A 14,223-nucleotide genomic window follows, 5' to 3' on the forward strand; every position below is an offset into this window, starting at 1 on the left:
GAGGCGGAAGGATTGCTGGAGCCCAGCAGGTCGAGGATGCGGTGGCCGGGAGCGGCCACTACACTCCAGTCTGGGCGACAGGGTGAGACTCCAACTCAAAAAAAAAAAAAAGACTATACATTTTCTTTGGAATTTACAAAGTTGTACTCAGCAAAACCAGATTTTCTTTTTTTGTTGTTTTTTTTGTTTTTTGATAATTTTTTTGTCAATATTTTTTATTATGATATTGTAGGGTACAGTTAAGGGTTAGGTATATAAATATGCTTCGTTCAGGCACCCTTGTTGATAAGAGGTGTCTCCCCATCCCCAGACAGATATTTACTACCATTAATCCCATCTCCCTCCCCCCCTCCGATAGTTTCCCACAAAGAAAATGTATAGTCACTCAACCTGACCCCCTCCCTTACCTAAACTAAGGTATAAGACCCCTCTCCTCCCTTCCCGGAGTGCTCAGCCTGGGAGCGTTAGCCCGCTGAGTTGCTCCAGTGCTAATAAATTTGCTACTTCCTAAAATAAAAATAAAAATAAAAAAAGAATTAGTTCCCTGTAGATCAGAGGTTTAGAATCAAGATTTAATTTCTCGCATTTGAAAAGTGATGCTGTTAATGAATAAATTGAAAAATAAAGGTTCTGAGAAAGGTGGTATTAAACAGCCATTATGGAGCAAAGGCCTGGAGCCTTCTGTGGGAGAGAGAGGCTCACCCCCAGCAGCAGCAGTGGCAGTGGTGGTGGGTGCCCAGGCTGTGGCCCTAGGTTATGTGTGACCACAGGTAGAAAGGCTGACACAACCACACCTCGGTCATTCCTCTCAGCACACTTTGCTGGGGGCCAAGGACAGAGGAGAATTTTCACTTTTGTTTGTTTGTTTGTTTGTTTTTTGAGTTGGAGTCTCACTCAGTCGCCCAGACTGGAGTGCAGTGGCCACTCCCAGCCACCGAAGCCTCGACCTACTGGGCTCCAGTGATCCTTCCGCCTCAGGACTTCCAAGTAGCTGGAACTACAGGCGTGCGCTACCACACCCGGCTAATTTTTTGATTTATTGTAGAGATGAGGTCTCACCAAGTTGCCCAAGCGGGTCTCGAACCCGCGGGCGCAGGCAATCCACTCACTTCAGCCTCCCAAGGTGCGGGATCACAGGCTGAGCTACCGAGCCGACTCGAGAATTCTCACTTTTGATAGTCTGTATCAGTTTAGTAGTCACCCATCCCCGTTGCCTCATTTCATAACTCACAGCCTCACCTGACAAAACAAGCCTTGATGCTGACCATTTTCTCTCTTTCTTTTTTTTATTATAAAGATGTGTGGAACAATTCAGGGTTAGGTACACAAAAGTTGATTATGCAGGTACCCTTGTTGATGAGGTATGCCCCTCCCTCCCCTAGCAGTTTCCATCAACTGCCAATCCCACCCCCCTCCCCAGACAGTTTCCCACCACTGCCAATCACTTTCTTACAGTATTGTAATTGTTCAAGTTCCGCTTATGAATGAGAACATATGGTACTCTGTTCTTTTGTGTGACAGATCACTGAGTATGATCGATTCTAAATCCAACCAAGTTGCTGCAAAGTACATGTTTGTTCTTCTTTATGGCTGCATAATATTCCATTGTGTATATGCACCACATTTTTTTATACAACATGGTTGGTTGACGCTGACCATTTTCAATGACATTCCTCTTCTCCTCCCCAGTTCCAGTGTCCTTTTATTCACTAGAAATGATCCCTGTCAGTTATCTAGCTTACACTTTCCAATTCATGTCCTAATAACTTTATGATGTGTGTATCTAAGACAATTGCTTGGAGAGTTTTAGAACTTTCCATGGAATGACTCGAGGTATACATCCTCCCCCAATTCTTTTCACTAATTGTTTGAGATGTATCCATGTTTATATATGCTCATTTATGAGACATGCTGTATAATATTCCATCACATGAATATACCACAACTGTTTCCAATGTGCTGTCATTATAAGCAACACTGTTATGAACATTACTGGATCATGTCCCCATGGATTCATACGGGAGTTTTCTCAGGATATAAAGGTGAAGTGGAATTGCTGACTTGTCAAATACACCGATTTTCTATTTTACTAGACTTTGTGTGTCCAGGACAAATACTAATAATACTTTGATGCATGTCCTTGAGACTTTACGTGCCCATAAATACATATACGTACAAGCACATATGAATTTATAGATGTGTAAATACGAATCTAGATAAATACATGTAGCTATCTTACAAAATGAGATTCTATACCACCTAATATTACATCTCATGCTTTTTAATGGGCTACAGAGGACTCTTGTCTTCTGCATTAATTAACCAGTGCCCACCTGCTAGAGTATGGTTGTCCCACCTAATTTCATGTTGATTCCCACTGTTGGAGGTGGGGTCTAACGGGTGGTGTTTGGGTCATGGGGACAGATCTCTCATGAATAGATTAATGTTCTCCCTGAGAGACAGAAGTGAACTGAGTTCTCGCTCTACTAGTTCCCTGAAAGCTGGCTATTAAAAAGAGCCTGGTGCCTCCCTGCCTCTCATGTGTGATCTCTACATGCCAGCTGCTTTCGCTTCCCACCATGAGTGGAAACAGCCAGAGCCTCACCGGAAGTAGACGCTGGCGCCATGTTTCTTATACAACCTGCAGAACCAGGAGCCAAATAAAACTCTTTTCTTTATAAATTACCAAGCCTTAGGTGTTCCAACACAAAATAGTCCAGGGCAACATCCAATGGACATTAGGGTTTCTCCCCCATTACAGTATCTCAAAAGTTTTCATGTAAATGGATTAGCACACTAAGGCTGGGTGCCACCGCAAGCCTGTAATCCCAGCACTTTGGGAGGCCAAGGCGAGAGGATTGCCTGAGTCTAGGGGTTCCAGGCCAGCCTGCGCAACTTAACGAGACTTCGTCTCTACAACAAATTTTTTTAAAAATCTCTAGTTCCAGCTACTTGGAAGGATGAGGCGGAAGGATCGCTGGACCCCAGCAGGTCGAGGCTGCGGTGGCCAGGAGTGGCCACTGCACTCCAGTCTGGGTGACAGAGTGACACTCCAATTCAAAACAAAAAAAAAGAAAAAAAATTAAGAAAAAAATTTTTTAAATAGATTAGCACACCAGTTCTAGTACATGTGCAGAATACACTGGTGCTACTGGGTCCAGCCGGTTACTTTAGAAAGGAGAAAGCTGAGTCCCACAGTGTGAAGATGAGGAGCTGGCCTATGGACCCCTAGCAAGTAAGGTGGGAGGAGCTGGGTGTGGGTTTTCTGTAGTCTGCTCTCCACTACTCCAGGTGCCCCTTCCTTGGCTTAAGTGAATAAAACATCCCAGCATGTGCAGCAAACAGTGCAAGTTTCATGAGGCAGAGGGATTCTCCATGTTTCCAATCTAAGGAAAGCAATGAGAACTTTAAAAGCTTGCCCCATAATTAGTTTTCCCCAACAGACATATTCACCTGCCTTTCATACAAGCTAAACAATCAGCCACAAACCTATTTCAAAAAATATTAACTGAGCATTTGCTGTGTGCTCTGGTGCTAAGTGCTCAGGATGACACATGCACAAATACGCATAAAGCATCGTGTGTGATCTTGCTGAACTTTGGCACATACAAATTTGGTTCCTGACTCAGCCTCTCATCAGCTGGTATGATCTTGGACAAGTTATTTGACCCTCCAAACCTCAAATTCCTCATCTAAAAATTGTGGATAAAATTTGTGCTTACCTTAGAGGGTTTCATGGAAAGCAAATGAGTTCGTACATGCAGGAGTTCAGAATAGTCCTTAACCTATAATATTTATGTATTTGGAAAATATTGAGGGTACTTACTTAGTGCTAATGTTGGGTGAAATAAAGGCAAGGCTCTGGACTTCAGGAGTTAGGAAATTTTTCAGAATGTCAAATAGAAACCTCAGAAGTGGGTGTGGTTTCCAGTTAGAGGGAGTGGCAGATATAATAAACTTTTCAATCTACAGGGCAAAGGATAGATAACTCAGATGGTCCCTCACCTCCAGGGGCTCTCTGAAGGCGGAGACACAGACACTCAGAGAGTAATTCTAGCCAAGGTCACAACCTCGGTGCTGGGTCCCAGGGCCTCAGCAAACACATACTCATTTTTGGGAACCTCACAAAGTCTTGTTAGACAAACCAGGTCCCTAGAGACACTCAGGGAGGTGAGCCTCAAGAACACAAATGTGACGGAAATATCGCACGCATGTGGTACATAAACAAGCCCTAGCCTATGCCAGAACTCCAACCCCATCCCTATGACTCTGCAAACACCTCACCAGCAACCAGCTGGCTTCTTGGAGATCTTGCCTTTCTCAAGTTCTTGGACTGTGTGCTTCCTGGTTCTTCCGCTGCCCTGGCAGCTGCCCCTTAGGCTCCTTCTCTGTCCTCTAGATGTGAGTAGCTACCCACCACCCACCACCCTTCAAAGGCCTCACAGATGCCTCATCTCTAAAATGGAATTCCTTACTATGAGGACCAAATGAAACAAGCTGTGTAACAGCTCAGACACAACTTAGTTTCATCACCTTCCCTGGAAAGTTGCCATCCCTGGAATCTTCTCTTCCCCACCCACCACCACCCAACCAGGGCCATGTCTTGTGCTCTTCCAATCTCACAACACGCACCCCGTCCCTCACTCCACATATGCTGCTGATGATAAAACATTACCGAGACAGTTCTCCTCACACCCCTCAAAAACTTGCATTTACTACCCAGTGCCTAATGGAAAAAGACTGAACATTCTAGGCTGGCATTCAAGGTGTTCTGTGATCTAGCCTAATCCAACTCTCCAACTTGGATCTCCACCATGACCCTTTTCTCCCATGTGATTAAATCACTTGCTGGGCCAAGCAAGTGGCTCATGTCTGTAATCACAGCACCTTAGGAGGCCAAGGCCAGAGGATCACTTGAGGCCAGAAGTTTGAGACCAGTCTAGGCAACCTATCAATACCCCATAGCTACAGAAAAAACAATTTAGAAAACCACTTGCTGGGTAGTATATCATGAAATAAGAATTATGTATCCTAACAAGGGGAGTAAACAATGCTTAACAGGTCCATATGGTAGGACTTCAGAGCTTTTAATTCCTTAATATGCACTGTGGTTCTCTACATTTTCCCCAAGTTTATTCAGACTTTTAGTACTATGGGGCTCAAGAAACAATCTAAGACAACTTGTGCTACACTGCCTCTCCAGCATGCCTACACAATGTGCCAATTAGGGCATGTATAGGTGGTGGGACAGAAAACGGCTGCCATGGCCTATAGTTGTGACCACATAAGGTATGTTTGCTGTTGTCCATTTTCACCACTGTGTGCAATTTCAGTGGGATTATAAAATTCCAAACTGACCCAAGCATCCTTTCTCAGCACACAAGTAGACAACAAATGGTAGAGAGCAACACCCTGGTGCTTCTCCCTTGACTGCCATGGCTGCTGGCTCCCATCCCATCCCACAACCTTTCATTCAATTCCCCAGGTGCTTACATTAGCCGTGGTTGGTTTCTAAAGTTTGAAACCAGAGGACCTTCACTGACTAATCGTTCTTTGGGTCCCTGAGCAAAGCCAACCAAATCACTCCCGAGTAACAAAGCATCCAGAGCCGTCCCCTGGGCAGTACCTGTTCCGTCTGGAGTGGACCTCACAAAGGTGGGTAGCATCTTCACTGCCGCAGTGGGGTGGGTGGTAGCTCCTAGCCCTTTCTCCATCTCCTTGCGGAACCGCTTAGAGATCTCCAACAAGGTCTCATCAGAGAGACGCATGTGGTAGAGATACTGGTCAACCTGAAAGAGGAAGGAAACAAGACTCCCGGGTTAAACAAATCGTGGTACAGGTCTTTGTCCTGGAATCCCTATGTACATAAGTTTATTATTAAAGACCAATAATAGGAATTGATTTGATAGGACTTTGTCTTTAAAAGAAAAAAACAACAACTAAAAGTTAAGATTGTAAAAATAGGTTTAGGCCGGGCTCAGCCTGTAATCCCAGCACTTTGGGAGGCTGAGGCGAGTGGATTGCCTGAGCCCGCGGGTTCAAGACCCACCTGGGCACCTTGGTGAGACTTCATCTCTACAATAAATGAAAAATTAGCTGGGCGTGGTAGTGTGCACCTGTAATTCCAGCTACTTGGAAGGCTGAGGCAGGAGGATTGCTGGAGCTCAGCAGGTTGAGGATGCGGTGGCCGGGAGTGTGCCACTGCACTACAGTCTGGGCAACAGAGTGAGAATACAATTTTTTAAAAAAGGTTTAATTTTATTTCTGGAGAATAAAATTAAAGGGGAAAGGTCTATTAGGCAAGAGGAGAGTTCTTTTCAGAATGGTTGAGGCTGAACGCCTGTGACAGCAGCCTGGGAACCAGGGCTCATTACTCTCCTCTTTTATTTCCCTACGCATCTCACATGGAAGACTTTCACGTCTTCCATTCATTTTCCGCCCTCAGTCAGACTCTGCTTTCCCCTACTAAAAACCTTTCAGTGGCTTCCCATTGGAACCAAACTCAAAATCCTTTGAAAGCCCTACATGATCTGGCCTCTATCTACCTCCTAATCTTATTATGTCTCTGCACTCTTTGTGTAGAATCTCTCCCTGGTTCAGTTGCCCAACTTCCCCTGCTCACCCTTCCCTGCCTAGAAGCCTGTGCACACAGCTACTTCAGCTGCATGCCCTGCCAAGCTCCTACCAGTCCTTCCACAGAGGCTTCCTCTAATCCTCCATAACACAACAGTCAGGCCTCTTTGTTATTCTAAGAACTGGAGCTTTTCTCTTCACAACACCATCCACAGCTTGGAAGCATGTATTTATTAGCCCCCAAACCACAAGCACCAAGGGCTATTAGAATCATGTCTTTGCATCCCTGAGCCCAGTACAGTCCCTGACACACAGTAGAGGCTTTATATAAATGATAACACAGGTCGAGTACAGTGGCTCATGCCTGTCATCCTAGCACTTTGGGAGGCCAAGACATGAGGATTGTTTGAGCCCAGGAGAGTTCAAGTCCAGCCTGGGTGACAAAGAAAACCTCACCTCTACAAAAAATAAAAAATACATTATCACGCCTGTAATCCCAGCTACTCGGGATGCTGAGATGGAAAGATTGCCTGAGCCCAGAAGGTCCAGCCTCAGCGACAGAGTGAGACCCTGACTCTAAATAAATAAATAAATATGATAACATGACCTCCCCTGTGTGCAGAAGTAGAGGCAAGATCATTTCATTGATATTGTTTCCATTGTCATTTACATGAAATTTTCCTAGATTTAACACCAGGAGAGTGGGAAGCATCAGAAGCCCCTCTCAGATCGTTTCCATCTTTAAAAAAAGAAAAATTTTTTTTTGTGAGACAGAGTATTACTATGTTGCTTAGGATGATCTTGAACTCCTGGCATCAAGTGATGCTCCTGCCTCAGCCTCCCAAGCAGCTGAAATTATAGGCGCAAGACAACACACCCAGCCAATAGTTTCCTTCTTGGAAGTGCTCATCTGCCATGGCCCTGGACATTCCCAGTCTTCTCCAATCAGGAAAAAGTCTGATAGAAACCCATTTAAGGAGGCATAAGTTTCCACACTATCACTGTTCTCCGCAACAGGGTCCACGACAGGTGACCCACTGGCCATCAGGAGAGTAGGGGCAGAGGGACTCAGAAGCCTTGGGCCAGGTCTCAGCTGTGCTCCAGGTGTGAGAATTGTGGCCCTCCCAGCCTCACCTGGTTTCCACACTATCACTGTTCTCCGCAACAGGGTCCACGACAGGTGACCCACTGGCCATCAGGAGAGTAGGGGCAGAGGGACTCAGAAGCCTTGGGCCAGGTCTCAGCTGTGCTCCAGGTGTGAGAATTGTGGCCCTCCCAGCCTCACCTGCAAACTGGGGAACTGGAAGGGATGATACTCTTCCCAGCTTTGACATTCCAGGAGTCCCAAAGGCAAAGCTTGACACTACCATTATTATTCCTGTGAGAAACACAGTAGACGCCTCTCTGACTTTCACTTTTGCCCAACTCTGACAAAGGAGCATGAACTTTTATAAACTATCTTTCTCAGACAAAGGTGTTCATTAATATTATAAACTTTCGGAATTTCCAGCATTTTTGTCAAGGCTACTGACTTTTTCTTAACCAAACTTTCAGTCTAAGATTTCCAGAGGAACAGCAAAAGGTGTTTAATCCTTTAAGAACAAACCCAGTGTCCTCCTTTGTGGCAAAGTATAAGAGAAAAGTCTCTTTACTCACATTTTCTCCCTTCTAGGTTATATCCTAACTCCTTATGGGATTTGGGGCAAAATCTTTTGTTTGGGACTTTTTCTGTCTCTGTAGAATAATGAGATTGATCTTCAGATCATTTCAAAGACTCCAGCCAGTACTAATCTTTCATCATTCTAAGATTCCAAAAGTGGAAAGACCAGATTCTGGGGGAAAATGCTACAAGGGGAAGGAAAGTCCACCGGGGCATCAACCCAACCCCCTCCACAACCACTAGAGGTTTAAAACACAATGAAATAAAAAACCAAGAGATGCCATTCTCACTGTGGGGGAAGGGGGACAGGGCAGAGGCGAGGAGAAGGAAAAGAATAGTCAAGGGGCAACTTCCTTCTGCTGAGCAGGCCCCTGGCCATGTCTTCACTCCCTCCAACCTGGAGAGAGACCAGGCTTGTCCCATTGGGTTTGAAATTGCAAAACAAGGACTTCCCAGAATTCTCCTGTGCCAACATTTATGGAAAAAGTCACCTCAGTCTGAATCCATAGGTCTAAATCAGGAAGAATCCAACTGTCTCTTCTGTTTCAGAATCCTGATGCCTCAGTTGTTTGAGGCTTCTCAATGTGCCTCAGCGTTCCTAAGCTGAGTCACTGATCTCTGCTTCCTGCAGTACTCAGGAGCTAGGGTGGGCCACCCGCCACGAGGATATTTCAGGCTTCTCAAGAGGTAAAAGGGTGAAGCTTCAGTCCAACACCAAACAAGCCTCCTCCATAATGGCAAAATGTCAGATACGTCTTCGGCCATCCCTGGTAACCCCAGACCCAGGGCAACTTTGACCACCCCGAGGCCTCCCACTCCAGATCCAATGGCACCTTCAACTGATCCAAGAGCACTACATCACAACTTACACATTTTGATGCTAATATACAAAGTCCAGGGCCACCCAGGCCTGAGATGCCCTCATGGACAGCAGTAACAACAGCAAGCCCTTATGTGTCACTTGCTTTGTGGTAGACTCTGTTCTCAAGGTTTTGCTCCCGTTAATTCATTTCATCCTCAGAACAGCCCTCTGAGGTAGGTAGTATCTACAGAGAGAAGTCACATAGACACAAGGGGTCACACTGGGATTGATGGAGACATCTGGCTGGCCTGTGCTCCTGTATACTCTGCTAGACAACTGCCTCTTGCCTGCTGGAATACAGCAGGATCTCTATACAGGCCAGATGGCACTGCATCAAATGCAAGCTGGCCACACCCACCAAAAGGGCATCTTCTATTCCAGTCATCCTCCAATGCAAACATAAGGTGCAGACAGGGCTGGCTGAGCTGGTCAGGGAGCAGCAGAGGCAGAAGACATGTATGTGACACATGACAACGTTGGAGCTCCCCTCTTACTACTTTCCCAAAGAGAGGAAGGTCCAGAAGCCTCACTGATGCCGCCCACATACCCATCCTCCATTGATGGCTCTGGGTATCTGCCAAGAGGACAAGATTGTTCCTGTATGGAAGAGAAGAGTCTGTACTGCCTCACTAGGAGGTCTTCCCATCATGTCCGTAAGTGTAAGGTCATGTACACAAAAGAGCAAAGTCTGGGGCCACCCAGGCCAAAGGCCAATGCTAGGCCACATTCAGGAACAGCCTGAATGATAATCTTATCTTTGATGTTTAAACTGCTACAAAGCTTTTTGGAAATCCAATCAGATGCTTCTCATCATTAACCCTTGAATAATCAAGTTAAACAGTCACTCTTCACTCAAGTGTGTTGCCCTTTGCCCCACAGATAACTATCTTTTGTGTGTTCAATGATAGATGAAAGTAATAATGATGATGACAGTTACAACAGGTAAACATTTATGGAGCCATGTATTACCTGTCAGATGTCATTTCCCAGTCTGTGTTTTTGTAAAACTTCTGTACCAATATTACGGGTCCCTTGGACAGTGGACCTGGTGAGAGCTGGGATTACACAGAAGTTTGTCTGGTCCCAATACCAGACCCTCAGGACAGCCACTCTCTCCTGTCCTGTGAATGCCTCTTAGTGTCAGTGTAAACTCCCTGCCTGCCCTGTGGTTTTTGGATAACCTCAGGACCTTCTTAGGGACTAAGAGAAAGAGAATGAAACAGCTGTGCAAAATGCCCAGTCCAGTAGCTTGGCCCAAACTTTCCCCTCTTTCACCTTGGAACTCTGTGAACTCTCAAAACTTGGGAGTGAATGGTACCTGGGCATGTTGGTATGTCCACCCAGCTTACTAGGGCCCTGTGACATTAATCACCTAATTTCACAGCTTCCTACACACCAGCGGAGCCTACCTAGCCTCGGCAGACACTATGTTGAGTGAACTGTAATCAGGGGAAGCAGAAGTCAAAAACAAGAAGCAGCCGCCATACAAAGACGATTCTCCTAAATTGAGAAGGAAGTGAATGCAATTTCAGAATTCTGCAACTTTCACCTACAGTGCAGCCAGAGAAGGGGAACACCAGGCCCAACGTAATGAGAGGAAGCTATTTAGGAGACACCATACGTATACACAGCAGTGGGAATACAGGAAAAATAAATTCACCCTTAGAAAGGAAAGGCCCTTGGGGTAACTAGTTCAAAATCCCACTGAACACAGTATTCAAGTTTATCTCCATAATATTTCCAAGCGTGAGAGTCTCACTATTTCTCTAAACTCTATGTTGTTGGTTGGCTCTAGTTGTTAGAAAGATTTTTCTCAATCAGAGATAAATCTGCTTTGAGATAACTGGATAACTTCTGCCTCATCTCCATTCAGCTACTTGTGATAAGAGTTCCCAGGCTTGCTGCACATCAGAATCACATGAGGAGCTCTTTAAAAACAGTAAAAATAGCCAGGCTCGGTGGCTCAGGCTGTAATCCCGCGCCTTTGGGAGGCTGAGGTGAGTGGATTGCCTGAGCCCCGCCTGGGCAGTGAAACCTCATCTCTACAATAAATCAAAAAATCAGCCGGGCATGGTAACACATGCCTGTAATTCTGGCTCCTTGGAAGGCTGAGGCAGAAGGATCGCCGGAGCCCAGCAGGTCGAGGCTGCGGTGGCCGGGAGCGGCCACTGCACTCCAGTCTGGGCGACAGAGTGAGACTCCAAATCAAAAAAATAAATAAATAAAATAAAATAATAAAACAGTAAAAATTCCAAAGATCCATTTAGACTAACCAACTGGCACCTCTGGGGGCTGAAGCATCTTCCCTTCTCCTCAGGCAGGTTTCCATTACGCCAATAATATGATAATGGTGGGCTCTGTTCTGGTCAACACTGCTTAAAGGTGATTTTTACCACTTTTTCTGCATGGAGTCTTTGAAAGTCAGTAGTTAAGATATTAGGCCAGCCGGGCTCGGTGGTTCAGCCTGTAATCCCGTGCCTTTGGGAGGCTGAGGTGAGCGGATTGCCTGAGCCCGCGGGTTCGAGACCCGCCTGGGCAACTTGGTGAGACCTCATCTCTACAATAAATTTTTAAAAATCAGCCAGGTGTGGTAGCGCGTGCCTGTAATTCCAGCTACTTGGAAGGCTGAGGCGGAAGGATCGCCAGAGCCCAGCAGGTCGAGGCTGTGGTGGCCGGGAGCGGCCACTACACTCCAGTCTGGGGGACAGAGTGAGACTCCAACTCAAAAAAAAAAAGATATAGGCCAGATGTTTCTCTGTGACACAATTCCATGTTGATCCAGGGAGCTGGGAGCTGGAAAGACAAACCTTGTGCTTGTTAAGAGATCTAAGTAGCCGGGCATGATGGCTCATGCCTCTAATCCCAGCATTTTGGGAAGTGGAGGCTAGAGGACTCCCTGAGCCCAGGGGTTCGAGACCAGCCTGGGCAACTTGGTAAGACCTCATCTCTATAATAAATCAAGAAATTAGCCAGGTGTGGTGGCGCATGCCTGTAGTTCCAGCTACTTGGAAGGCTGAGGCGGAAGGATCGCCTGAGCCCAGCAGGTCGAGGTTGTGGTGCCCGTGAGCATGCCACTGTACTCCAGCCTGGGTGACAGAGACTCAAACTCAAAAAAAAAGAAAGATTTAAGTTGCTAGAAACTATGGAAGCCGATTCATTCAGGCCAACACTCATGTTGTAGCTGGTGGTAAAGGGAAGGCTTCAGCATCAGAAACATCAGTGTGCAAATCCAGGCATGTGACACTAGAGGACTTGCACTTCCTCTCAGCCCCAGTTTCCTCACTATAAAAAAGGATGAATAGGCCAGGCGCAGTGGCTCACGCCTATAATCCCAGCTCTTTGGGAGGCCAAAGTGAGAGGACTGCCTGAGCTCATGGGTTCAAGACCAGCCTGGGGAACTTGGCAAGACCTTATCTCTACAATAAATCAAAAAATTAGCTGAGTGTGGTGGTGCATGCCTGTAGTTCCAGCTACTTGGAAGGCTGAGGCAGAAGGATTACCTGAACCCAGCAGGATGAGGCTGCAGTGTCCTTGAAAGTGTCACTGCACCCCAGCCTGGGTGACACAGTGTGACTCCAACTCAAACAAATAAATAAACAACAATTTAAAAAGAGGATGAACAGTCCCACAAGACAGAGTCTTTGGCATAACTGAGGTAACAAATGTAGAGCTCTCAGTCACCCCCCTTTCCTTCCACCCCACCTCCTCACTTTCTTCTAGACTTTTCTCTGCCACCTTTGGAGGAACAAAGACATTTCTCAACCCTACTTAGTCACACTGGGTGTTAACAAAAGAAAGACTTTTCCCCCAAATTTTTCCTCTCTTTCTGTGATATCATCTGGGCTGCTTCTCTTTAAATCTCTATCTGGGAGAGAGGAAGGAAGGAGGAACTATTCCAGGCTGGAGAATCAGAGGCAAGCCAGAGCAAAGCCTGGCTGAGGTACATGCCGATGCCCACCTGCCTGCCAGCCTGGGAGACAAGGGTGTGTGCTAGACAAAAAGAGAACAGTTTTAGTTGATATCTATGCAGTAATGGTGAGATTAGAACTTCCTCAGTGGGCAATTTTGGTCAGGTTTTTTTCCCCTGAGACACCAGGCTGACATGCCTGCTTCCTCTACAAATGGGGTATGATGGCCAGGGAGAAAGCTCTAAAAAGAAATTAACCCCATACTCTATGAAATAAGATAACACCCAAAATGAGAAGCCATTAACACCCAGCCCCTAAAGTGCCTACATTTTCCTCCAGATCAGCACTAAAAGAAGGGAAACTGTGTCACAGTCACAATGCAAGGAGGGAGAGAGCAAAAGGTCACCCTGATAGAGGCTCCGCTTTTAAAGTGCGAAGAAGGCAGGGTGGGTCAGACACAGCCCTGGCTAGGTATGGGGAAGCCAGGGAAGGAAAGGTAACAACCAGAAAGGGATCTCAGAGAAATTGAGGCTCATCAGGGAGTAGTCTTGACCAAGGTCACATAGTTGAGACCAGAATCTGGATCACCCAGATGAATGACAATCCTGCCAGTCCCAAAGGGCCCATCTTATTCTGCAGGCCAATTTCAATGAATGGTTGGTAACCACAGCCTGGACCCTGAGGCCACTCTATCTGGTCCCAGTGGGAAACTGGCCCTGATTAAATTGTTTATGTCTAGAAGGAAGTAACATTCTGACTTTGACAGTTTTTATATAAAGTTCTCAAATCCTACCTTGAGTACCTTAAGAGGTTTTTATTTTATTTTTTTGAGTCGAGGTCTCGCTTGGTTGCCCAGGCTGGAGTACTGTGGCGTCATCACAGCTCACCAAAGCTGGGTTCAAGCAATCCTCCTGCCTCAGTCTCCTGAGTTGCTGGGACTACAAGTGTGTGCCACCATACCCAGCTAAATTTTTTATTTTTTTGTAGAAATAAGGTCTTGTTATGTTGCCTAGACTGGTCTCAAAACTCCTGGGCTTAAACAATCCTCCTGCTTTGGTGTCCCAAAAGCTGGGATTACAGGTGTGAGCCACCAGCCTCCTTAAGAGGTTTAAAAGAAGCCAGCTCAGGTGGCTCAGCCTGTAATCCCGTGCTTTGGGAGGCTGAGGTGAGTGGATTGCCTGAGCCCGCGGGTTCGAGACCCACCTGGGCAACTTGGCGAG

The 14,223-nt window shown here is 46.2% G+C and overlaps 1 protein-coding gene across 1 annotated transcript in view; it reads right to left on the bottom strand.

Annotated features, from left to right (window-relative positions):
- Window positions 1-14,223, bottom strand: part of HK2 (hexokinase 2) — a 70,854-nt gene that overhangs the window by 43,099 nt on the left and 13,532 nt on the right. Inside the window, exon 2 of the mRNA XM_008064874.1 lies at window positions 5,627-5,789. Coding sequence (XP_008063065.1) covers window positions 5,627-5,789 — 163 coding nt within the window. The remainder of the gene's footprint in view (window positions 1-5,626; window positions 5,790-14,223) is intronic.

Source organism: Carlito syrichta, unplaced genomic scaffold (genome assembly GCF_000164805.1).
Source record: "Carlito syrichta isolate Samal-C Ts95f unplaced genomic scaffold, Tarsius_syrichta-2.0.1 Scaffold308093, whole genome shotgun sequence".
Lineage (NCBI taxonomy): Eukaryota > Metazoa > Chordata > Mammalia > Primates > Tarsiidae > Carlito > Carlito syrichta.